This window comes from Anopheles ziemanni, chromosome X, assembly GCF_943734765.1.
Source record: "Anopheles ziemanni chromosome X, idAnoZiCoDA_A2_x.2, whole genome shotgun sequence".
In the NCBI taxonomy this organism is placed as follows: Eukaryota; Metazoa; Arthropoda; class Insecta; order Diptera; family Culicidae; genus Anopheles; species Anopheles ziemanni.
Genome location: NC_080707.1, coordinates 5,081,590 through 5,108,377, shown reverse-complemented (window position 1 = coordinate 5,108,377; position 26,788 = coordinate 5,081,590). Strand labels below are relative to the sequence as shown.

The window sequence follows — 26,788 nt, the reverse complement described above, 5'->3', positions numbered from 1 at the left end:
TTGTTCCTCCATACCTATCTACGCCTGCACCAGCAGCAGGAGCCAAAATCGAATTCAATCGAGTTTTTTTCTTGTTTGTTTATGAACTCATCGCTTCATGCATGCTGAAGCTGCGCGGAAATAGCTGCTGGTGCATTAAAAACCTATTAACCCTAAATAGTGCTCATCAGGAGTGCTATTTTCCGTCGAATATGGGTGCCATTGGACGGTGCAAAGAGGAAAAGCGACATACGAGGCTGCACATTGGAGTGCCCAGGCGCGGTAGAGCATGACGCTTGAGGCGCGTTGGTGTGGGGCAGAGCACACAATTTATTCACCCGTGCAGCTACTGTTGCAGCACATGAGCCTTCAACATCACATCATTGGTGGAGTGTGGAAGCGCTGTAGTAAGCATACCATATTCTCCCGGTTGAAGTTGCCATCACCTCTGTCGCCCTGAGCGCGATTGATTTTTACAATATTTCTTTGGTTCTGCGTCTCTCTTTCTCTCTTTCTCTCTCTCTCTCTCTCTCTATCTCTCTTTCTTTATTTCTTTCTCCCTCTCGCCCACTTGTTTACTCTCTTTTTGCTCGTTTCATGGCTTCAAACTTTTTAGTGCCTCTCTGCTATTTTTGAGGTTATCCATCCAGCAGCGGCCATCATCACGGGGGGGACACGGTCTTCTCTGTTCTACACACAAATGGTAGCACACACGCATGCAACAGCTGTTTGGCATTAGACCTGAGTGGGTACAGTTCCCAGCACCAGTGTTCTATCAGTCATCGAGCAACTGGTAAACCAGCTCCAACAAGTGAACGATGGAAGCTGTGCGTGTGTTGCCTGCGTGGCCCGCGAGATCCTTCCAGGCGGCCGGTGGTGTGGCGCGCAGACGCCAGCCAGCACTCTCCACGAAGCTGGTGAGTGCCAACCTGGCGTCGGAAGCTTCCGAGGCCTTTTTTTTCAGAACTGTCGCTTGCCGAGCAGATGAGCTGGGAGCGTAGGCGGCTTCTGGCGAGGTTCGTAACAGGTGCTACAAACATCCTACGCTGCGATTGACATTTGCCCTGCCCGCCACCTTCGCCCGCCCCGGATCGGCCGGATCAACAGATTGCGAGCACAGGAACAGCACCCGTACCTAATATGACTTCCTATTTTATGACTCTCACAAATGGACACTCTGTACACCCGTCGTCCATCCCGTGGGCCGCTTCGCATTCGTCCCAGAACCGACCTGAACGGCAGATCGTTCTATTGGTTGAGGTTGGTTGTGTAGAAAATGGTAAATCGTCACGAACATTTCGAGCGGCTCCCTGCACGGCGCGGAAACAGACCAGTTCAGAATAGAGACAGATAGAACATTCACTGTCACTGGAAGCGGAGGAAGGGTGACGCACGGTTGGAGCGTGAAAATGGAAAAAAGCGTGCAGAAAAATGACGCCAGCACGAAATGGAGCTTCTGTGTGATAAATGGAAAATCGGAACGCGAGCATTGAGCGAGGGTGTTTGGAACGCGCGTGTATGTATGAACGTGTACATCTACGTCTGCGTGTAGGTATGCACTTGCGAGGAGTTATACAGAGAACGTTCCGAGCTGGTCGAGAACCGGAAGTAGGAAGAAGATGGACAAGAAATGACGAAACAACTTTAACCGTTAAACTGTCGTCTCCAGGATACAGAGGCGTGTGGCTTGAACAGGCGCTATGAGTCGATAGATTTCCAGAAAAAAACTCCTTAAGGCCTGCTTACTGAGGTCGGTATAAATTAATCCGTTAATGTAAATTAATTGTGGCATTGGTCCTTGGAGCTAGAAGCAGGATGAGACATATTTCTTGAGGCTCATTTACTAGATCAGCTTTTGTTCTGCAAATTAGTAGGTTGCCACCAGTGTCATTCGTCATACATGATGAACTTATTTACTTGAAATGCTGGTTAAGAAAAACAAACATACAAAGGTCCAGTAAACATGTATCAAGCTTTTGACGTTACTAAATTTTTGACTGCGATGCTGGTCAGGGTAATTTCTTTTAGTTCAGTTACACTTTTTGCTCGAAGGAGGGAAACTTAAAGTGAATATTTTTAATGGAGGTGCAGTATGCTTCTGTTTTCATAGGTCAAGCCACCAGAACATATAAATACATTCACCAATACATTCACCTATATATTATGGTATAATGGTTTCGATGGAGGCGCATGGTGCCTCACACTCAGAATCTGGTGTAGCGAGCTAGAAAGGTGTTCAATTTATTGTATCGTTATGGATAATGAAATAAGTTTCATTGACGGCGACTTGTTGCACCAGAATATGTCTCTGTTACACCAGACGATGTGATACCACGGAAGACTTAACGGCGGCAACATTTTTTGGTAGCCAGCTGATGGAGTTGTAGTAGTAAAATATTGTTGTAATGTATGTACGTATGTAAAAATATAATATGAAACATGAAACTTGCAACAGTTGATTTGATTCACTTTAAACAAATTTTGTCATACAATTTTATCACAACTATTACACTAATAATTGTACTAAATATATTGTTAACCACTGTTTTAGTATAGTTTTTTGGTAGGGTATTAGAAAAAGCTTAGATGTAATCTTTATTAACATTTGAATCGGACTTGTGGTTGTTTTGACCACTACGAACTTTCTGTTTTTTATATCGCGAAATAAAGTTCTAGGTACAGAGGCCATTTTTGCATTTTTTTTTGTATGCTTGAATCGTTATCTTTGTTCTGTATGTTTTTTTTGCCTTTTATACCTAATTTACTAAAATGTTGTTTTTGTCCGATCAATTTTGCACCACAGTGTATGTTTTGACCATTTGAATTCTAGCGCACAGTTTTTTTCTGAATTGATTTGTTTCCTTTCAAAAACTAAAAATTTTAAAGAATTCGTTGGCGGTCGTTTTTGCTTCAAATCGAAGTAGTGGAGTGATATTATAAGATCAAAATAAGATTTAAAAATGACGAAACAGTTGTAACAGAGCGGACAATAAGTCCGCTGAAAAATATTGGGGTAAGATTCAGAAGTAACGTATTTTAGAGTAAAACCAACGATTTTCGAAAACTTTCAGGCTAAGGGCTTAAATCAAGGCTTCTTAGAGGATATAGTTTTGGATCGATTGGACCCGCATATTGACAAATTGTATATTAATAACCAAACATGAATTAAGCACGTGAACATGTGTGTATGAATGTCCTATTTGTCAGAAAGAGTGCTAACAAACCTTCAAAATATTGAAACCCAATTAATTGGTTAGCTTTCAATGGAAAAGTTTATGGAAAACTCAAAACTTCACAGTGGCCACTTTATCTTGTCAATGTTATTTTAGACACATTACGTTTTTATTATGTGTTTCTCTAAATTAAAACTTAAATATTTGTTTTCACTAACTCATAAGTTAATCTCATAAGGAATATGTAAAACAAAGTACAACAATTGTTTGCAGTGACTTTAGTTGGATGAAGAAAGCAACACGGGCGCATTTTCTGAAAATTTCTTTGTATTGGTGATCAAAGTTAGGATATCAAAAATGTCAGGAAGGAAACCTGGATTTAAATAAATTACCTCAAGGGCAAGTTTATTAATTTTGGCATATTCTTACTCAATGCTCGAAGTAGAGAAAAATTTAATAAACATTGTATAACGAAACAACTGTTTCAGACCTGTTCAACGCGTACAGTGTACCGCATTTATGTTACATGTACAAACCAACCAAAGTTCCCAGTTGTAAATCATTTGGATAGTCTTTTGGTTAATATTTCTATAAGGTTGTTGTTTACAACTTGCAAAAACTTGTTAGTGAAAATATATTTACCTTGACCTAGTGATGTTAATGGAGGCGCATGGTGCTTCACCAAAAACACCACAAGACCTTGAAGGAACGCGTACAGCGTACCGCATTTATGTTACATGTACAAACCAACCAAAGTTCCCAGTTGAAAATCATGTGGATAGTCTTTTAGTTAATATTTCTATAAGGTTTTTGTTTACAACTTGCAAAAACTTGTTAGTGAAAATATATTTACCTAGACCTAGTGATGTTAATGGAGGCGCATGGTGCTTCACCAAAAACACCACAAGACCTTGAAGGAACTTAATGTAAACCGGTAATGAAAAATTCGAATGCTAACACCTACTCGCTAATATCTATTTGCCTTCTTTCTATATACGGTTGAAGAAGCTATCGCTGAGTCTGTAAAATTATGCCTCGGGAACTATTAAAGGGAATTGTAGAAAATGGAAAGGAAGAGGTAGAGGAGAAAAAAGCTGAGAGTTGAAACGTTGTGTATATCCAACGAAGGCTCTACAAAACAGAGAACAAAATCAGTTGCCAAACAATATCCCAAAAGGGATGCTGGGAGGTAACAAAAAAGGAAGCCTACGTGTTGCCTTTTGGCACAGAAACATTGGGAATGGTATTAAGGCTACATAGCCTACCGGACCTTGTTTGTTGCTCCTTTTGGCCCGGCTTTACGAAAGATGGGAATTCAGAACCCCTTCTGGTGGGAATTGCGGTGTCTTTTGTCTTCCCATTTTCTCCGACTTTCCATTTCCCAGCCCATGGTGCGTTTTTGCGGGCTTGACTTTGTGTGGTTAACTCATTTCAGTCGCTTGCAAAAGTCCGCGGTAAAAGGGTATCCTAACCAATTGCCTCCTCCGTACTATATCATCTAGCTGATTAGACGAGGATGTAATGTTTTATTTTTACCATCTTCATTCTTACAGGGGTAAAGAAACCGACCCACAGAACCACCGTCGAGTGGACTGTAGTGGATGGGTCGACAATGAATTTCGAATTATCGTAATTATCTAGCCTACCTTACATTCTTCCTCTATCTGTCTCCCTCTCTATTTTTCTCGTTCTCTCTCTTTATCATATTTTCTTTCTCTCTTCTCTCTACATTCTTATTCTGAATCGCTCCCTTGTTCTCTCTTTCTGGTTACTGTATCGTATACTGAACATTTTTCGGTATCTTCGCTTATCAGTCTGTTTGTGGATACTTGGAGATGTGTATGTGTCACTGTTTCAAAGAGTCAGCTCAACCGGATGCAACCGAGGGTGAAATCATCCCATGAATTTTTGTCAGCTGCTGGAAGGCTTATATTTTGGTTTGGCTATCCTTCACTCCGCAAAAGAGTCCGGCCATTGTTGGAAGGGATGCTTAGGGTAGCTTGATACTAATCCATTTTACACTCTTCCTAATATTGGATCAGAGGGCTTTGCTCCAGCTCTACGTCTGATCCTATTCGTCTTTGGCTGGAGTAGATTGTTATATCGTAAGTGGCACAATTCATATTTTTAAAATTATTGTGTTAAACCCCGACGTGCTTTGCTTTTCATATGTAACTAGTATTTTTATATGCTCTATCAACTGCTTGAGTTCCCTAAAAGTGACTTTAGTACTTACCCTTTAAGATTCTTAAAACTTTCCATCCTCCCATTGCTGTATAACCTTGTGCAAAACTAAAAAACTTCAGGTCATTGTATTATACAGTCGCTGCAATAAGAAATTGGTTCACGACTTTTTAAAGTGTTCTGATTTTAGAAAGCAACAATTGAGCTAATCATTTGGTTATTTATTTGATGTGTTCTGATGTGATTATTAAAAAAAAATACGATATTTCAACATCTTCTGTACAATGCTGATATTGCACGGGGTCGCTTCGTTCCTGGGCCTTTAATCGTGGTGGGTTTAAACCTTCCAAGAAAGTACCGAGATAATGTGTTTACCTGAAGAGGATAATGATTAAGAGTTTGCATATCAGCGAGACGGTGGCACGATGAACTGAGGCACTGGTCCGACCGGCGAGCGACTTATTCTGCTTACTTCTCGGCTTTTGCACGATTGCAACGGCTGGATGCAGTTCTGGTTGATTCAGCCAACCCGACTGAACAGAAGGAAAAAAAAAGGTAAAATGATTGTCCCGGTCGTCCGGACGCTCCATCGAGTGTCGCTGCATGCGACCTTTGACCCGTGCACTCAGCGCTTCAGCGGGCACTCGCTGGAAGGCCCATTGAGGACACATCGGATGACCTCTTACCAGAGGCAGGCTTCCAAGCGTGGGTGAGCTGGGAACCGCGGGTGAGTGTCTTATATTTTGATCCGCCGTAGCACTCAGCATACGGGTGTTGCTTCAGATCACTGGAAGTGAGTTCGTTTGTTTTTTTTATATACGACTGTTTCGAGCTCATCGTGTCCCTGTTTCCAGCACAGATACTCACAAGGGAGACACGGAGAAAAACACCTACACACGCCACTACGCACATACACATCATTCAGGCGTATTTTCTTCTCGCAACCGCAAGCGACGAGTCCTGGATTAGTGAGCGCCCACACCCTCAGCCTCACCATCTTTTCGCCATGCTCGTGCCCGCTCTAGCACAGTTCGCCTCTCGCTTTGGTGTGCGGGCTGCGTGCGGGAACCCGCCGCGAAGGGGCTCCAAGACCGGTCAGCCACAGCTAGCGAGAGCCAGTCAGTCAGGACAGAGCTGTTCGACAGTCTAGTTTGGCGATACCCGTAGCCTGTGCGAGCGCCCTGTCGCAGCAAGTGCTCGAGTTACAGCAGTAAAGGCAGCGCATCAGCACCATCAGGGCTGGCAAAGGCAGTTGCAAGGGGAAGAGGAGCAAGCGATAGGCCTGATCGACCCTGATCCCGCGTTCCTAGGACTTCGACGCCACCCACCCTTGGCGGGAAGGGCAAGCTGGTCCCCGGAGTTACCCCGACTGCCTCCCCCACCGCCGACGCAGTCTCCGCCCGGTACCAATCCTTCTGGACTCGGGTGAGTTGAGGTCTCCAGATTCGCTCCATGCACCGAAATGACATCATAGCCATCATCACTGGATTTTGTTATTAATGGCGGGTTTTTTTCCTTCGATGGGTTTGCATAATTTTTTGGTGTACTTGAGTGCGTTCGAGTGTTTGTGTGTGGGTGTGTGTGTGTCTTATGCAATGCTGATCATTTCAGTGTTCTAATATGCACTTCAATGTTCTGCGAAATTTTCCCGGTATACAGCTGGGATTCGACAACCTTCTTCCTTGGCTCCTTAAAGCGTTCCAAGCGGAGCGCAGTAATGTGACGCATCATTCAATTTCATCCAACAACTTCGATCTCCAGTTGGAGATCACGCCAAACGGGCCACCATTCAATCACTATCCAGTTTCGGCTTGCAAAGAAAAAATAAATAAAATGCAGCAACAGTGTGCTGGGCTTTGGTCCCAACTCGTGTCCGGTAAGGGTAGATCTCGTGCTGCAAGCACTAGAAGAGAATGTATTCTATTGCCCGACGGCAGCATATATCGAAATCGGAGGTTTGAACAAATGTGCAGTGCTTTTCCCTGTATCAGATCCCTTATATATAATTTAGCGGAATCTATAAAACCCTTTGGTTAAGACTATCAACGTGATGACGTGAATTGAAACTTTGACTTTTTAACCAGCGCCATTTCTTTTTGTTTTTGTTTTTTGCGCTTAAAACAGGAAAGGAAAACTACTTGTGGAAAGTGAAGCACAAAGTTAAGTAGGTCAAAGGCCGACCACAGCATTTGATCGAATGACCAGGATGAGAATAGGCGTACACTCCAACAACACTGAACATCAAATGGCTCCCATCATGCTATCTTAGATTTTCAGAGCTAAGCGCTCGAGGAGGTTTTTGATGAATGAAAACACTATGATTTGTGAGAAAATGCTACGAAAAGTGCTGGGTAATGTCCACCACATCTGGTTAGGACCACGATGACCACCTTTGATGTTCATGAGGTGTTTTAGTTAGAGGCCATTCTCCTAGAGAGCTTTGTTTCGCTTATGTCCATTGGAAAAGGTGACGCTATTGGGTTGATGTTTACCTAGCGTTGTGTAGCGAGGGAACGGGTTGACGATGGGGGATGGGTAGCGGGGCTTCTGTTGAAGAAACGACTGTGAAGGAGTTACCACCCGTTTGAAACCGTGGTAGGGCAGCTTATCAATTAGCGGAGGTTCCGGTAGAAATGCGTGTAGAGCGCACACACGCACGATCTACTAGAAGGCAACAAATCGACCGCAACGAAACCTTTTCGAGCGAGGTGACCTTAAAAACAACCCACCCACCCCCCTCCCCCCGGCCGTATCACCCACGCGCTAACTCTACAGGCTTGCGCCGTTTGGGGAATGGCGGAAGCGTATCCAATCGCTACCGTGTGTATGTGTGCGCGCGCGCTCGCGAGCGTGTGTGTGTGTGTGTGTTTGTGTGCGCACGCCTGTGTGTGTAAGAGAAGAGGGGGAGGGGGTTGATGTAGAGGCATGCAAGACTCGCGGCATTGCAAGCATTGGATTTTTTTTAAAGAGTTCAAACTTCCCTTGGAAAAGTTTCTCCCACGGATCGCCTTCCTGGCAGTGAGATAGCTTCCGCTATATGCATTCCAAACAGCGCCACATAAGCGACGAACTAAATTATACAGTGTACTAAAGGGATAGATGTTGAAGAATTGCTGGTTTGTAGTGCTTGTTAGTTCCGAATGCTGAGTGTTTTAGCAGCAACAGTTGAACCACAGGACATTGTGCTCAGTGTGTTGGGCATGACGAAAGCCCATTCTTTCATGATGTAACAGTCTAACCACTAACTTCTTCCTGGTCGATCCAAGATTCGGTGATGTTACGGACGACTTTATAAGATTGAGTATCTACTTGCTGCTATATGCTTTCAATAAGTTCAGCAGCTGTCACTCCTTGGGTGTCTTCCTCCGATGTTGCCTCTGGCACTAATGTTTCCAACAGTTGGGTTCGCCGAAAAAAATGCGCATCCCTTTTTCCTAGAACTTTGCTGTTAATCAAACACAACTGTTATGCTTTGTTTACATGCAGCGCAAAGTGCTGTCAGTCAACTGTCAAAATGTGCGAAAATGTGATTTTTGTTTGGCGAGTGAAACATAGATTTGCAAAATATTTACGCACCTCGTACTGAGCGCGAGTGTGGATGGAAGTGAGTAGTTTGTGGTGCTTGTCGATAACGTTTCGGTGAGCAAATTACTTCTCTGCTGTTCTTTTTACAGTTCAACACTTGAATTTAAAATGGGGTCAGTTTGACCCTAACGCAACTATCGATATATTTTAACAAAGTAAAGGCTTTTCTTAAAATCGAAAGCTACATCTTAAACAAAAGTTTTAGATTTTTCTGATCGACCAGCTCTGCGAACCAACTAGATTATCCCTAGAATGGTTTTTAGGGGTCATTTCGACCCATATTTTTTAAACTTCACTATTTTTTTAAGATTTTTCAAAGATTTTTTATTTGTTTATTACTTTTTGACGTTTTTGGTTTTTCGATGCATAACGCCAGTTCCCATAGTAACGTATAGCTCATAACATAGGACGGAAACAACCTAAGAAATGTTTTTAAATCCCCATCTCGATGGTTAATTTGTGGCGTTATTTTGTTATCCTAAATATATGCAATTAGTTTTTAAAGGAGGCTTTTCTGGATTTACATGAAAAAAAATAAAATAAAATAAAAGTTGAAAACTGGACTGGATTAAATTTCGATTTCAAGCGTGGTTTTTTCTTTACATCGAGCTAGCGGAATGATGGGGTACATAAAAAGTTGAAAAAAAGAACCAAAGATAGTCGACAAATATAATAGTAAGTAACAATTTATGGATTTGAAAAATCTTCAAAAATAATGAAGTTATAGCGTTTTAAAAATAGGGATTTTTTTGCTCTAAAAGAATAGGAATGATGAGAGGTACATAAAAAGTTGAAAAAAAGAACCAAAGATAGTCGACAAATATACTAGAAAGTAACAATTTGTGGATTTGAAAAATCTTCAAAAATAATGAAGTTATAGCGTTTTAAAAATAGGGATTTTTTTGCTCTAAAAGAATAGGAATGATGAGAGGTACATAAAAAGTTGAAAAAAAGAACCAAAGATAGTCAACAAATATAATAGTAAGTAACAATTTGTGGATTTGAAAAATCTTAAAAAATAATGAAGTTATAGCGTTTTAAAAATAGGGATTTTGCCCTCTAAAAACCATTCGAGTATTCTATTCGATTCCCATCCTGTTTTTTTCTTTACACCGAGCTAGAGGAATGATGAGAGGTACATAAAAAGTTGAAAAAAAAAGATCCAAAAATAGTCAACAAATATACTAGTAAGTAACAATTTGTGGATTTGAAAAATCTTCAAAAATAATGAAGTTATAGTGTTTTAAAAATAGGGATTTTTTTGCTCTAAAAGAATAGGAATGATGAGAGGTACATAAAAAGTTGAAAAAAAGAACCAAAGATAGTCGACAAATATACTAGAAAGTGAAAGTTTATGGATTTGAAAAATCTTCAAAAATAATGAAGTCATAGTGTTTTAAAAATAGGGATTTTGACCTCTAAAAACCATTCGGATATTCTATTCGATTCCCATCCTGTTTTTTTCTTTACACTGAGCTAGAGGAATGATGAGAGGTACATAAAAAGTTGAAAAAAAAGAACCAAAGATAGTCGACAAATATACTAGAAAGTAAAAGTTTATCTTCAAAAATAATGAAGTCATAGCTATTTAAAAATAGGGATTTTTTTGCATACATAAAAAGTTGAAAAAAAGAACCAAAGATAGTCGAAAAATATACTAGAAAGTAACAGTTTATGGATTTGAACGATCTTCAAAAACAATGAAGTCATAGCGTTTTAAAAATAGGGATTTTGACCGCTAAAACTATTCGGGCAAGCTTCTAAAGCAATGTGTTAAACTCTCAAATAAACATTGCATGAGCCGTCATTTGCATCGGCACTCGTATAGTAACGTCGTCACGGAACGAAAAAAGTCTCTTTTTTTGTGTTTTTTGTTTTTTATTTCAGTCTTTTTGTTTCTCGTGTAAACTTAGCATTAATAAGCTCCCTTCTTGGGGTACGATTCTTGTTGTTATCGAAACAATTCGATGGTAGATAGTTGATAACGGTTATCTCCTCTTATTATCCTCATCCATTCGGGTGTGTCCACAGGTGCAGTTGGTTCAACCGGATGTGGCTTCGAAGGGCAGGCATAGGAAAGAAACCTGGACGGCACAACCAAACATTCCGGTGCAACGCTGCTGGAGCGGGGCTCGTGCGCGAGTGCGTCTTCTGGTTATAAGCCAATTTTCAAGTGAAGCTGGGTGAGACCGCGGTCGTGTGTGTGTGCAAGTGTTGGAAGCGGAGAAAATCAAATCACTTAGCAGCAGCGGCGTGTTGGAAATTCAACCACATCAACTCTTCTATCAAACGTCAATTGATAAGTTCGGCGTACGGCCACCATTAAGGCTGTTGCGGTTGCTGTATATCTTTGGTGGGTTGGTAGGCACACCCACTCGGCCCTCCTCCCCTCCACCGTGCGTGACAAAACGGTCAGCGTGATAAAACCACCGCTTCAAGTGTAACGAGCCATTTTGTTATCCCGAATATTCTAGTGCTCAGAATAGTGCCGTGTGCGTGTGTGTCGGTGTGCGCGTGTGTGTGTGTGTGTTTGTGAGTATACGCGTGTGCACACTCGTACGTGTGGTTTTTTCTAGCATCGGGCCAAGCGCGAATGCTTCCGTGAGCAGCTTTCCACCGGAAAAGCGTACCTTCAAACTGCAGGCTCCAACGCTGAGGCGCGCGTATTTTCCGATAAGTGATTGCAAACAGAGCGAAGTGTGCTGAAGGATCTTCCCCCCGCCCCCATTCCTATCCCTCTCCCGACAAAGCCAGTCCGGAAAGCAGAGAGCTGGAACGACGCGCAAGGAAGAAACGGACCACAGTTATAGAAAGACATATTCGCAGAAGAATTCCTCGAGACGCAAAAAACACGTCACACAAACAAACGAAACAGAAAGGAACCATAACCGGGCGCACAATAATGGATAAAATTTGGATAACCTGCTTGCTATTGATTATCGCCATCATTTACGTGCAAACGAGTAAGTATAACAAGCAACAGATGCCATCCGGCGGGTTTGGGGGAAGAAATGTAGCGAGGAATGCGTTAGCAGCGTTCCTACCGTACCCCATCCTCACCCTCCCCGCAGAGGCGAGAGTGCTTCCGGCCCACGTTCCGGACGCCTGTTCGCAAATATCCCCACCAACTTCTCCCCATCCTCTTCGTCCTTTTTTCTTCTCTCCAGTTCGCAGAAGTTCGACTATTCCCGTTGAATTCCCTCGAGCTTTTCCAGCCCCGGGAAAGGGAGGAGGGACAAATGGGTAGTGGTGGTGTGCGGTTTTGTGTGTGTGTGACACGAAGGGGGGGGGGGGGGGGGGGGGGGGAAGCACACAATAAAACTACACATACTAGCAACGGACCAGGACCTGTCTCCTGTCCCAATTCCTTCCGTGCCCACCGTGTTGTGTACACACTGTTCGTTTCTCTCCTGTTTTTTTTTTGGTGTTTTCTTAACTCTTCCACGATGTTTTTTACCTGGCGGATGTGGGTTGCGGGGGTGACGGACTGGATGGCCCGTGCGAAGGAAACTGACACTCCAAAGAATTATGCTCACACGAAAGATTCCACCGGAAAGGTGGGGGAGGGGGAGGGTGGTAAAAAAACACGGAAACACACATACACTGGCATTTCAACACGTTCCTGCTCGGTGGGCAGAGTTGATACGGACCAACATGGTTTGGGTGGTGGGGCGAAGAAGATGAGAGCATGATCAAGTAAAAAAAGAGAACACGAGGGAGAGAGAGATAGCGAGAAAGAGAAATATATAGGCGAGAGAAAGAGAAATAAATGGAGGTTGGAGGATAGTGTGCGCGCTGCTGGCATGATAACATTCCGAAACGAGGACGATGTCGGGAAAATGGTGAGCGACTTGGTTTGTTTGGGCCCTTCGTTAGAGCATCGATTGTTCTGAAACCACCCCCGAAAGGCGTGTTTCTCGAGGGTTTTCCGGGGGGTGCTGGGGGAACATTCGACAGCATAGTTTGTCACTGCAGGCAACCCCCGCACACCCATCTCCCCACATCTCGCCACCCAGCACGGTTCGAATTCAAGATTGCGTTCAAATGAGCGGCAGAGCTTTCTGGACGCCACTGAACTAAAAATTCTGTCTGCTACGTGCGTGCGTGCGTGCGGGTGTGTGTGTGTGTTTGTGTGTGCGTGGGTGTGTAAATAAAGGTGTTCGTGGGGGGGTTGGCTTGGGGGAGGCGCTGCGGCAACGACGTGCTCGTTGGACGTGCCATCATTGTCTTTCCCCCAGCATGCCATCCTTCGTTTCCTAGTGCCCCTTCCTTCCTTCCTTCCTCAACAGAGCGAATCGATCGATCCGCCCCGGGGCTGGATAAGGACGAATCAACGCATCCCCCCCCCCCCCACCAAATCGCATATTCGCGCGACCACTAGCCACAACACTCATACGCAATCGTTTATGCAGGATGTCAATTCGGTAGCCCGTGGTGGTTCCGCGTGGTGGCTCGCCCCTTGGGGTTTTTTGGCAGTCTCGGAGCCTAGCTCAGGGACTGTTCGGCAGAACTAGCAAACGCTCGCGAATTCCCGCTGGGGGCACTTGCTGAAAACCACCAAACAAACTATTCCCCGGGGCGAGCCAAAACGGTGGACGCTTCAAATTGATGCTGTCGCGTTTTATTTGACGCCGAACATATGTCATCGACCTCGCGGATGCGGATTGCCTGCGGAATTCCTGCATTTCATCTATTCCGGGGCCCTCCAGACTTTCCCATTGCCCTTTATTATTCTACACTAAAAGCCAAAGTTGGACTTATTTGTTTTATAACAGCTTGTAATCCATTATATATTTTTACATTATTGTTAAACAGTTTCTATGTTCGGCAATGGAAAATAACTCTCATAAATGTAAAAGTATTCCGTCACTCAGATACATATTTTATAACAAATGTCAAATGATTTACATTGGGAATATCGGGAGAAAAATTCAACATGACGGTATAGTTCGAAGCCGCTTCGTTAATTTATGATGGGATTACGATTCAGATTGGATTTTTAATTAGCTCTACAAATGCATTAACAATATGATTTGATAGATAATTTACATTTTCTCATGTTGTTTTACATGTAAATTTAAAAATTCATCTTATTAGTCCAAAGAATCTAAAAACGATCAATCGATCAATTTGTACTGCAACGTGAAAAATAATTGGGTAACAATACTCACACTCGCAAGTGAATCCCAGGCAATTCAAACGGAAACATTATACCGAAACAATACAAAAGAAAATATATCCTATCAAGGACCTAAAGGCGAAAACTAACAATGGTAAAGCAATGTGGAAGTGTACCGAAAATCTAAGTAGAAAAACAAGTTTGGTCCTCCTCGCTGCTCATTTCAAAAAGTGGAAACTATAAGTGATAAATATAAGTGAAAAGTAATATCAGAGGTTGCTTAGGTTTACTACCTGGGCACTACCGTACTTATAAGCACTATACGAAGAAAAGTGTCGTGTTTCCAGTTGACTGAGTTACGCTGATTAGCTCAGCCCACACCGCGGAAAGAAGCTAAAGAATAGAGAAACAAAGATAGGCCCAACGGCCACCGTACATACGGATTAAAACACGACCTTTGGAGGTGCAAATTTAGTTTGAAACAGAACGAAGAAAAACTAAGCACTCGGAATGAGTGAAAAATGCGTTAATAGGGTTTGTAAATCGTAAACCGGGACCACTTAATCATTTTCGATTGGAAGCTGTAATTGATCATCTTTTAAGTGTGATCTTTTGCTTTTTCGTGGTCTAGTTATTGGAAACTTTGATCAATTTAGACTGTGACGAGGAAAATCATGTGCACGGGAAAATATACATAGTTTTGCTGGTGGCTTTTAACTTTCAGTCACACATAAAAGATTATATCGAAACAGGACAAATGAAAACAAACGCCATCTTTGAGCCTTGGTTAAAATAAGAACTGGTGGAATATTATGAAATAGCAATTTCGAAGTATGCTAAAAATAAAACTAGAACAAACATGGACGATTTCGCTTGCGAGGAATAACAAACGTAGGAATAACAAATGACAAATAAAAAGGCGTGAAATAAAAGTGATCGGTGGTTTCTTTTTCGGTCTTAGGTTTTCTACCTCATGGGTAGATCCACCGAGCATATGAATTTTGGTCGGTTCAGTCTCCTTGCTCAGCTCGAACGAATCAGCTCGAGCCAATCGGAGCAACAGCTGAGCAAGTTTGGCTCATGCGACAGAACAGCCGAACTTCACAGCACGGATGACTGTACAACGGTTGGTAACGGGTGTACAAAGTAGTGATGGGTTCTCGGAACCGCACCCACCGTCCGGAACCGCTTCCGAGCATATTTAAACCGGCTCCGATTCCGGCTTAGTAAAACCCACGATTCTGTCCGGAACCGTCCGGAGCCGTCCGGAACCGGAGCCGGAGATGGCTCCGGGTGGCTCCGGACGGTTCCAGACGGCTCCGGACGGCTCCGAATGACTCCGGCTACGGTCGGTTCCGGCTGCCGACTAGCGGCTCCGGACGGTTCCGGACGGTTCCGGACGGTTCCGGACGGCTCCGGACGGCTCCGGACGGCTCCGACGGCTCCGGCTCCGGTAGGTTCCGGAAGGTTCCGGACAGCTCCGGACGGCTCCGGTCGGTTCCGGCTGCCGACTAGCGGCTCCGGACGGCTCCGAACGGCTTCCGACGGCTCCGAACGGCTCCGGACGGCTCCGAACGGCTCCGGACGGCTCCGGCTCCGGTAGGTTCCGGAAGGTTCCGGATGGTTCCGGACGGTTCCGGACGGCTCCGACGGCTCCGGCTGTCGACTAGCGGCTCCGGGCTGTTCCGGACTGCTCCGGACGACTCTGGACGGCTCCGGACGGTTCCAAGCTCGGAGTATTGCACCTACCTTACGGAGCCGCTTCCGATATTCGTGGAGTCATTCGGAAGCGGTTCCGATTTTTTGTAGAATTTACCCATCACTAGTACAAGAAGTAGGCTGGTGCGATATGATTAAGTGATACCCTAAACATGAGTTATATTAATAATTTGGACGGGTTTGCTTTGCTTTTACGCAGAGGATTCGATAGATCAATTTTCCGATCATTTCTCTTTGTTTGTCGGAGAATTCCTTCCACGTCAAGGTAAATAAAACGTTCGATATGAACATTGAACATTGGTATTAGTAATAGACGGTACTCGAGTCGTTCCGTCGTGATGGCGTGCTACTTCCGGGATGATGAACAACGGACGTTGCGGCAGCCCGCTCTACCAGGTCCCCCGTTTTAGCGGCGTTCTTGGAGCATCAAACGGGCATGTGGCGTTAATCATGCCCTATTTTAAACTTGGCGCCTATCAATCAGCCGTGCTTGTCGTGGGGTGAAACGTTATCATTATCGCGATTCCACTTCGGGGGTTGAGTTTGTTCTTCGCCTTCGCCCACCGTCTCGGTCAACACGGAGCATTAGAAATGGTGACAGTTGGCAATGATTACGGACGATTGCGGGAAAGTGTGTGTGTGTGGGGGTGGGTTCGACAGTGAAGACCGTCTCTTCGCAGTCCCCCTCCACCACCTGCAGGAGCTCGTGTATTATGAAATCAAGCAGAATAGAGTAGGTCCTGCCGATCGAGCTAATGGTATCCTGGCTCTGGATTGCTCTTCTACCAGCAGCACTTTTCTGCTGCAGCAACCAAAAGGGAAGACGGACGCCTGGCAATGGAAAATGTCGCCGCTATTCTGGTGTCTATCCGCTGCCACTCGGTCTGAATGTTTGTGTGTCACCCAATCGATACCGTATTGAGCTCGGCACAACTCACGTTGCAGAGCGCGCAGGTGGCGGCGGAAGCGTTGCCACGCTCGGCAAGATATCGCCCCGTTCCGGATGGCGAAATCTCGTGCCCGGGAAACGGAAACACGCCGGCCCCATCAGCTCCGTTCCCGTTTGCAGCGCGTTTTCTTGATGGGCTTCTTCGCCTAGCTGGTGCTTGATGGGCTGCCGCTGCTTTGCCTGTTTGCCGTTGTTTGCCGATGCGGGTTCACTTGGCTGCCTCTGTATGTGGGAGCTGCGATGGTACGAGCAACTTGCTTTAATGCGTTTACTCTCGCTGTTATTGCCCCCGTTGGTCACCATGCGGAGGAGGAATTCGGTCCAAGTGCGTATGTTAAACGGAAGCTATGTTGAAAGTCAGAAAAATCCCTCAGTGTTCCATCTGCTACATAGAAAAAACGAATGTGTGTGTGTGTGTGCTTCCTTTTTGGTTACTACCACAACGTAGCAGTACACCTTCGCCGTAACGGAAGCTATGCAACCTTTCACCTTCCCACTTCAATGTTGCTATCAATCGGTAGGGATCTTCTTATAAGCCTCAGAGCTATTTCTTTCAACTCACTTGTTTCATACCGCGCCACAAACAGCGTTGCTATATGTGTTTTAATTACAGCTTGAGTTTTCTGCTCAGACGAGTGACACTTTCAAACCTACTGCAATCGATCAAGACTTTACAAATCGACTTCGTTTATTTACATTACTCTGTTAGATGCATAACTACCTCTTATCTCGGTTTGTACAGGCAGTTTTTCGTTCCTGGAATCATATTCAGGAAACGAAAAGAGAGTTCTTCGAACTTCGCGTTTAGAAACTAAAATATTTCAATGTATATTTCCTTATTCCATATTCTGCTGTTGATTTTGAACAAATCATAGAAATTGTAGAAAGAATGTATGTATATTTAAATCTATACATGTAGCTGCAGTCACTGTGTAAGTGTTGCGAACGAAGGCCGCATGCATCTACCCATAAGTTCTGAGCAGGACAACAATCGTGTGTGCAGTCTAGACCATATGATACCGAGGGCACGTCAATGTTCAACAACTGTAGCTGCTGAGCGATGTGTTTGTTGCCAGTTCCTGCTACACGTCCGTGTAGTTGGAAACCCTCGAACGAGTTCGGATAAGTTGGCCCATTGCCCGATGCGGCGGCCGTGTTCTCTCGTCGTGCACGGTTAACCTGTTGAAGGCGGTGGATACATGTCCACCGTGCATGAGCAGCTCACCCGTCTCGACGGGGCAACGCGTTTGGGGGACAACGATGCGAAAGAATATAATTGCAAACCTCAACCAACCCCGGAGATTTAAAACGCCACTTACGAACAGAACAATTAGTTGAAGAGCTTGATCGAGATTCGTAGAATACCAGGCATTTTCAGTAGCTGTAACGACTGCTATATAAAGTTGACACTCCAGCTACAATCTGTTGAATAAAGAGAGTGAGACGTAGTGTAAAAAAGCAGTTTTTTTTAACCATAATTAGAAATTTGGTACTTAATATGAGATCAGAAGATAGGTTATCAACCTGGCTAGAAGTTTAGAATATGTGGCAATGATTCATTGCTTTCATCTATGTATATTAGGCACAATTGTGCTTCCAACGCGTTTTTGAAGCTCAAACCAGAACTTAATAATTGCGTTGTTGTGCAACTTTTGGGTTTGACAGTTCCCGAAAGCAGTCAATGGAACGTCATTAATTTTTTGTTGTTGTAAAGAGCTTTTGTTCTTGCTGTTGTATTCGGGTTCGTTTGTTTGTTTTATGGCTCATCTGATAAAGTATACCTGAAGTGTAGTATGTTTGTTGAATTGAATTCGGGAATTTGGGTAAGTATGGTGCTACAATTCTTTAGAATTCGCTTTGTGGTGTGCAAAAACATTTAGTGTTAAGAAGCTTCAAGTTAAGTGTCACAAAGAAGTTGCTATCAGTATCAGTTACTGTGGGTTTTATACAAAGCAGTTAGAAACTAAAGGACAGTGTAGATAACTTTTCTCCAAGCTAAAACAGCCCGGAAGTTCAAAGTGAGTTTCATGCGGAGCGCTAATACACAAAAGTGACCAAAATGGTTTTGTCGGAGAGTGAAAAAAGCTTTCGATCAAATCCACTTAAAGCAACCGATGCGATGTGATTAGTGATTTACTTACTGCAATTTCATTACACATATTGCTGGAAATTGTCGAATAGTAGTGTTGGGCAGTATGGTGTAAAACATCATGTGTGTAAACTGTGTGAATGTGCCGGCTACATTGGTATTTTTGATGAGTTTGTGCTTTGTATCATAACCGTGTGGTCTGGTACTAGACGAAGTTCTGGTGACGCTTATAAAAATCGTATCTTACTGAGATGTAATATTGGTAATACTTAGCTGATTATCAAAGCTGCTTATAAATTTGTCATATTTTTTTTATCTCTTAACTGGAGCATTCATTGTAGGCGATTTTAACCAATACATACGTTTTTTCACATTTCTCATCGCATTTTACTTTTCAATCACTCTCATATCCAACCCAGGAGATCAAGGTTCCATTTTCATCGGGAGGTACAATAATTTTTTGGTTAGGAATTGATTATTTTATTTATCCATAATAGTGTAATATGTTAGGACTTGTCAAAAAAAAAAAAATGATGCAATCGAAGATCTCGATTTCTTAATTTTATTAAAGATATCTCTAATTCTCAGAACTTTTGGATTAAAAAGTGGGGAAAAGAGACTATGTATGCCATTTTGTCTAATTCATGGTTACGGCTGTTGTTAGTGTTGGTGTCAATGAAACTCGAGTTGACTATCGGTAACATGACGAGGTGATATTACATGATAAGCAAAGATTATCAAATCAAAACGTCACACTCTCGCTTTATATGTGTTCCAGTTGAGAGTTCTTACTCAACTGGCTCATTTATTTTTTCTTCAACGCTTATTCATACATGTATCCTGCTTCCCTTTCAATTTCTTTCTCTCTACCTCTGTCTCTCTTCATATCCCTCTAAGTCCCTACAATATTGTTGATATGTTGAATATCAGTTTGATGTCACTCATTCGCAAAACACGAAAAGCAATAGTATCATTGAAGAAGCAAAGAAATAAGAAGTGGTACGAAACACTCACGATCTTAAAAGCAACGGTATTAGCAAAGAAATACAAGTCATAAGCAACACTATCTCAGAACGGGAATCAATGAATGTTCATCAAGTTAGGAAAACCCATTAACCATCTTCGCTCAGCCGATTTCAAGTACCTGCTCAAGTGGTTCTACTACAATTCGCTACCAATTGCAAATATGTGCGCTTTTCTTATTAATTGTGTATCGTTCGAGAAAGTGTTTTATTTTGTGACTTATATTTGGTGGATTTGGCGTTCGCATAGAATGTTAGTTTGTTGGAAAACCTAAGTGTATTCCAGTGGTGTAATAAAATGTGGATAGTAATGTTTTATTGCAATGCTCAATGGCAATGTGGGTGTAAATTTATGGAAAACATTCCATCCTATCAGAATCAATCCAAAGGGCTTAAATCGGTACCGAAACCAAAGCAAGTGGCCTCACTATTGGGGAACCTGAACACAGATGGGAAAAGTACTTAATGGGTATGTATTACCGAAGACGGCCGTCACACCAGTGATGATGCAGAAGAAATAGAAAGAGAGAAAAGGAGAGAGAAAGTTAGAGGTGTTCGACGAAGAAGAATGGGGGAAGCCATAGACCCATAAAAAAATAGTACCAATGGGTAGGGTATTAGCAATAGCAAGGGCATACTCTGCAAATATCCCGAAGAAAAGGATCAGGGTAGATTAGGGATGGACGATTTACCAGGAGACTTTCATAACGCGAGAAGGCAAGTTGCCCAGCGCCCAAAGAAACGGCCAATTGACGGCAGTGACAAACGGCCATGCCAGTGTGAAATTTGACAGTGTCGGAAATTTAATTAAAATTATTTTGGCCTGCCATGGCCAACCGGCGATACGCTTGCGAGTTGGTTGCCGCGTGCCACCCAGACGAATACGCGCCTTTAACGAACTTCTTCCGCGTCTCAAGAGTCAGTGTAGGCGGTGGAAGAGCAAGAGGAGAAGTCCGGAGTGCCATCCCGTTGCTGCCCGCGAGCTCGAAGCGGTTCGACAGCAATTCATTAAGGACGGCAAACCAGGCTGTCCGTTTTCCCGCTTGAAGGTCCCACCGTTGGAAAAAATTCTTTCCCATCCCCATTTTGGCACGAAGTAAGCCTTCCGTCCAGCTTCCCTGGCAGGGTAACATAAAGTGTTTCAGCAGTTCTTTCACTGCCGCCCTTCAATAAGAAATGTCAGACTTGAGAGGAAAAACACCGACATCACAAACGTGCCGGGTTCTTATCCCTCAAGCGCAGGCCCTGCCGTTCGGAATCTTCCACAGAACGCCCGCTACCTTTGTTTTCTTTATTATATAATAATTTATAATCGTCAAATCATGTTTGCTTTGACGTGGGACGTAACGGCTGAGGGACAGTACCACAAGGAAAACGGCTAGGTTGTTTATTTGAAAGGAGTCTTTTTAAACATATAAATATAAAGTCTTACACAAAGGATAATGTAATCTGTCCAACAACGACCCAGACTTAGAAACTTCATGTATGTGGTTTGCTTGAAAAGACAGTTGGGCATGCGGTACCCAGTAAGCTTATATTGTTTAACCTATAAAAGCCGTTCAAATAAACGGTTGAATAGGATTTAAAAAAAAACTGTTAAAACTGTTGTTGAATGTAATATTTTGTCAAAATGTTCAAGGAATATTTAATGCTCTATACTGAAAGAATAATTAAGTGTAGCTTTCATCGCAGCCTAAAATGCTTTATAATTTGACAAGCAATGCTCAAATGCGGTCTACTGTTTTGCTTCTTTCAAGTTTTATTCTAGCGTTCTTTATTTGCTGCAACTTCTTTGTACAAGACAAACACTGGTAGTCTGATACTGAAATCTACTTGCGTCTGTTTTCAGATCTACATCTCATTGAAGATAAACGTATTACTCATACAACAGTTAAAAAAATCTTATGTGTTCATCAAATCTTCATTAAATTAAATCAAATTAAGAAAACACTTAACTTATGCGTATGCTTGTTTGACATTATGAATCAACTTTGAGTGAAATTTTAATTTAATATCTGAATATTTAAACAAGTTGCTTGAACTATTGTGTCTTAAGCATTCTTGAGTTTTTTATTTGTTCAGAATCGAAAAAAATCTTAATGGTCTCTGATTGACTAGTTAGCATTACTTCGGTTTTTTTTTATGTTGTAATATTTTACAAACTTTGACAGAAACCAGCAACTTTAACATTCCGGAGCTGTCGGATAACCGCTTTTAAGTAGATACCTAAAGGTACTTCATTGATCCGAAGCAGTTGAAGCGGTGCAGAAAGGTGGGAAGCAAATTCTTCCACGTGCTAGTTAGACAGTGTACCCTCGCACGGTGGTATTCTCCCGGCTCGCGGGCGTGCTTCCGGTGGATTAAGGACATCGAAGATGGCAAGGTCTCGGTTTGATTAGGGCCGCGACGAAAAACTTGGATGAGCGTTTCTCTTTTTTTCAACTTACAAAAAGTTGTGTCTGGGTACAATGAAGGAAAACTCGAGGTTAAAAAAGTAGGCGGAAAGCCAGGATTTTACCAAAATCATTCTGTCTAAGTTGGGGGTATTGCGCCGGGCCAACCACAGTGTGGCTTCACTTCGGCAAAGAAGCAATCGGAAAGTAGTAGAAAGTACTGTTTTTACGCTAAACTGACTGTAACGGCGCAAAGGGAAGGAGTAATTAGTCCAGGTGTGGCGGTGAAGCCGTACAAAAACCTGAGGAGGCAGAGATCCAGGTCTTTTATGGATAGGTCTTTTGGAAGGCGTTCCCACTTCCTATTCTGAATTCTACGTTGTGTGAAATTGATCTACTTGTAGCTATAGTTTAACACAATTGGTTGCTTGAAAGACTGTTGTTTTACATGAGCCGGATCAATTAATACCCAGTGATGAATCATATAATTAAATTTCTTATTTTTTTACCGTATATTTGTTAGCTAAAACTATAAAACATTTTTTTCTTAACTTTATAAGTATTTGCTTTACGAAAAGTATGACTAATGTTGCAAATTATTTCACTAAATTGTGTATGTAAGTAACTATTGTCAAAAAGCTTTAGTTTTGTTCTCGATTTATAAAGAGGAATCGATGGAATAAGTAAATAAATCATAAAATTTAGTGCCTTAAGGACAAGAATGTGCGTTTTATAAGCAAAATTAATTTTAGTGTTATTCTTAGATGTTCTTGTTTGTTGACGGAATAGATAAAATATAACAATATTGACAAAATATAACAATATAGAATTGTAAAACCTAAGCATCGAACATGATCGTGCTGCTTGTTTTGTGTAATATTCTGTCTCTTAGGCCCTTTGTGAGGCAACGAGCTCGTTTGTCATCAAATGTTTGCTCGTATCGATGAGACGTGCCTGTTGCTGTGCTTTTTATACCATAATTGCGTACGAGTGAAACCGAGCTAACTACTCATTCTCCGAGGTACGGTTGAGTTTATTTTAGCTCGTCGAGCTTTATTCCGTAAGCCGTGTTCGACACATGGGTTTGGGTGGGTGTAACGAGGCGGTTGAGCAGTGTGCTGGAGAAGGAAGGCTAAAGGAAAGGGTTGGAAATGGTACACAGCAGCAACAGAATGCGCGACCGTGGCGGTTGTTATTGGGGGTCGCCGACTGTGACGTGTGCATTTATGGTCCAATTTAATCATGTTTTGTTCCTGGCCCAACACGAATTCCCAAAGGCTGCTAGCGCAACAACATTGGTGCACCATCCCTGCCACCGCCGTCCTCCCCGTTGGATGTCCTTCGATGCGTTGGAAACCCCTGTCATCGCGCGCGTTCGTTTATTTGCGTATTCATGCATATGATGGAACGAACGAGTTGATTAACGGTGCCGATGAATAAATAAATCCAATAAAACGAGAAGGGTTATTCAGGAAATGGGTGGACATTGGCAGCATAAGGGTGCTCGGTCTGCCTCTTCTTTGCTTCCTTTTTGGTGTTCTCCCACAGTTGACTCAATTGGATTTAAAATAATGTTTGCTGGCATGAAAAGTTGAGCATACAATTACCTACCCTTTCCACCGAGAAACAGAAAAAGTGATAAAGTTCTTCTTCAAGATTCAAGAATGTTTCAATTAGCTTATTTTGACATTTGTTTGATCGCCGGAAGCCTCTATCTGTAGTTTTTTCTTAGTGGATAAAATCATTATCGACTTTGTTGTTACGCCTGAAGAAAAGTGAGTCAGTTTGATTTATGTATTTTGCAAAACTTGTTAATCCATTTTTTCCACAAGAAAAGAAGACCTCGTTACAGTGGAAATTTAACTTATACTTTAGAACTTTAGATGTTTAGTAAATTAAACAATTAAACAATTAAACAATTAAACTGATGACACGTATGAGTTAGACTTAAGAAATATTTTTACCTTTCCGCTAAAAACTCATTTATTTCTAAGGACATTTAAATTACCAGCGAACTTGACAGGTACAAGACTGGTTTTGTTTTGCTGATTTGATTTGATGATTTATCAAATTTGTGAGAGCTGAAACGATAAATTTCAATTTTCCTTGCTTTTAATCAACTAAACTAGCAAATATATGTAATGTTATGCCTGGAGTTGGATACAACTAGGCTTTTGGACGAAATTCGACTTCATTTGAGCCTGACTAATCGAAAATTTACAGCTTTGTGCCTTCATCTATTGCATGGTTTATTTTTGATGCAATGGTATTCTCTTATTGAAACGAATATTTCCTACTTCGTTCTACAGGATACTCACGTCCTGGCGGCAGTAATCAATGCACGGTCGAATCCGATGTCTTAAAAGCTCTGCTTCAATTTGTCTAGCCTTCGAACTTGCTGCGCTTTTCCGCGTCTAGTGATGGACGGGCTACTGGCGAGCACCTTCTCCGGTGTTCTTATACCCTAAGCAACGTATCCTGTCAGCGTTCGGCACAGTTTTTAAGCTGTATAACAGGCTCGCCATACAGCTCAGCTACCTTGTGGTGCATCCTTCTAGATATATGTCACGCATACACACTAGTGATGTGCGCTCTGAGTGAGAATGAGTGAGTGATTCGAATCCTTATATTGAATGAACGATCTAAATCCTAACGGATAGTTTTTGTGACTCCCTTTGATTTGAATCCTTAACTGGGATTCGAATCCCAAAAGAATGAACGAGTTGGTAAAAGAGTCGCTAGTCGCCATAGAGATTCGAATCCCAAGTTTTGATTCGAATCCCAGTTTGGGATCACTACATGGGCGACTTTTTTGTCAACTCGTTCATTCTTTTGGGTTTCGAATCCCATTTAGTGATTCCTAAACTGGGATTCGAATCACAACTTGGGATTCGAATCTCTATGGCGACTAGTGACTCTCTTACCCACTCGTTCATTCTTTTGGGATTCGAATCCCAGTTAAGGTTTCAAATCACCTCGAAGGTTAATAAATCATTTTACACGTTTTAAATCACAAAAGAGTGACTTAAAGATTCGAATCATCGTTATGATTATTCACTCTGATTCAAATCTCTAAAAAGAGTTGTTATTCTCATCACTAATACACACCACAATTTCGTGAGTAGAGTGAGGTCCGTTATATAGAACATTTAGCGCATGGGAAAAGCATGCTAGATTTCCTCAGTTTGAAGAGCTCATAGTAGGCACGAATACCCTGAAACGACTCGTCTACTGATTTACTGCTGGCTAGCCAGACCTGTTCCACTGTCAGTGCCACCGAAAAGCAGGTACTTTGTATTCGTCGCATTGATCATAAATCCAATCCTCGAAGTTTCGCGTTTTAGTTGGGTTTACGCCACGCACACCGAAACGTTGATGTCTATATCGACCGCAAAGTCGAAGAATGGGCCGGAGTGGGTGAAAACTCGTGTCACGGATGTCAAACCTCGCGCTGGCTTGTGGCACCTTCCAGAGCGATGTAAAACAGAAGGCAGGAGCATCCATCACCTTGCCTCTGACCCTCATGAGATTCCGAATGGTTCCGGCCGTAGGAAGCTGTACTGCCGCATGTTCTTCCCGTTGCCACGGCCCTTCTACAGGAGCTGCCGACGGGTGAAGTTCTGATCGGTGGAGGGTGGAGCCTTACAACTTATCCAGCTACCGACGAAATCTGTACCAAGGGGCGCTAGTTGGCGAAGGAGTATTTGCGATAGGATTTTGTAGGCTGCATTGGGAATGGCTGTGATGGCTCAAAAGTTGGTACAGCCCGTCCTGCCACCTTTCATGTACAGCTTCCAGCCCCTCCGGTATTTTCTCTTGCCTCCAAATTTGCCCAAACCATCTGGGTTCAACACCTACCACTGCCTGCTTCCGCTCATCCTTCGCTCGGCCGCGATAATGTGACCCTCTTCGTATCGACACATTGTGATGTTTGAAGTATTTGTGTTAGCAAATGTTAGTTTTGTTATACATCGATATGCTGTTCGAATTAGTGAGTAAAAACTATTGTTTTGATAGTTTGCTGGTAGCTGTGATAAAGTCGTTATGTATTTTGTGCAGCTACTAAACGTAAAATAGCAGCGTAAATTATAGAAAATGATGCTATACGGCCCATATGAGGAGGCTGCCTGCCATACTTTGGTAAATATAAAAATGAAAAGAAGACGAGTAAGTTTTTTTCCCCACTTTTAGTTGTCCTAGAGTGGTGGTAAATTCCAATTAATGTTGATAATCCAGAGAATATAAGGGGTATTGGTAAATATGGTGGTGGATCTTATATGGGCAAGGTAGGATGCTGTGTGGTTAGTTAGAGTAGACGCACACTTCATGCGCGATGAATAGTAAAAATTTCATCGAGGTTCAAGAATCACTATAAACGCCTTTCTTTGTATATTTCGCCGGAAAAGGTTGATATTTCAGCAAAGTAATGCTGCGGTCGGTACCATCACCGAAATGAGGGGTTGGTTCAATCCCCATAAAGATGCAAGATTTTTGGGTTGGTCGGTTATGTTCTTTTACGCATTTATGCCATTTATGGATTATTACAAAGCGGTCGGAACAATTAAAATATCTTAGG

The 26,788-nt window shown here is 42.7% G+C and overlaps 1 protein-coding gene across 1 annotated transcript in view; it reads left to right on the top strand.

Annotated features, from left to right (window-relative positions):
* The first annotated feature begins 11,823 nt into the window (after window positions 1–11,823).
* Window positions 11,824–26,788, top strand: part of LOC131290622 (uncharacterized) — a 101,293-nt gene continuing 86,328 nt past the window's right edge. Inside the window, exon 1 of the mRNA XM_058319785.1 lies at window positions 11,824–11,884. Coding sequence (XP_058175768.1) covers window positions 11,824–11,884 — 61 coding nt within the window. The remainder of the gene's footprint in view (window positions 11,885–26,788) is intronic.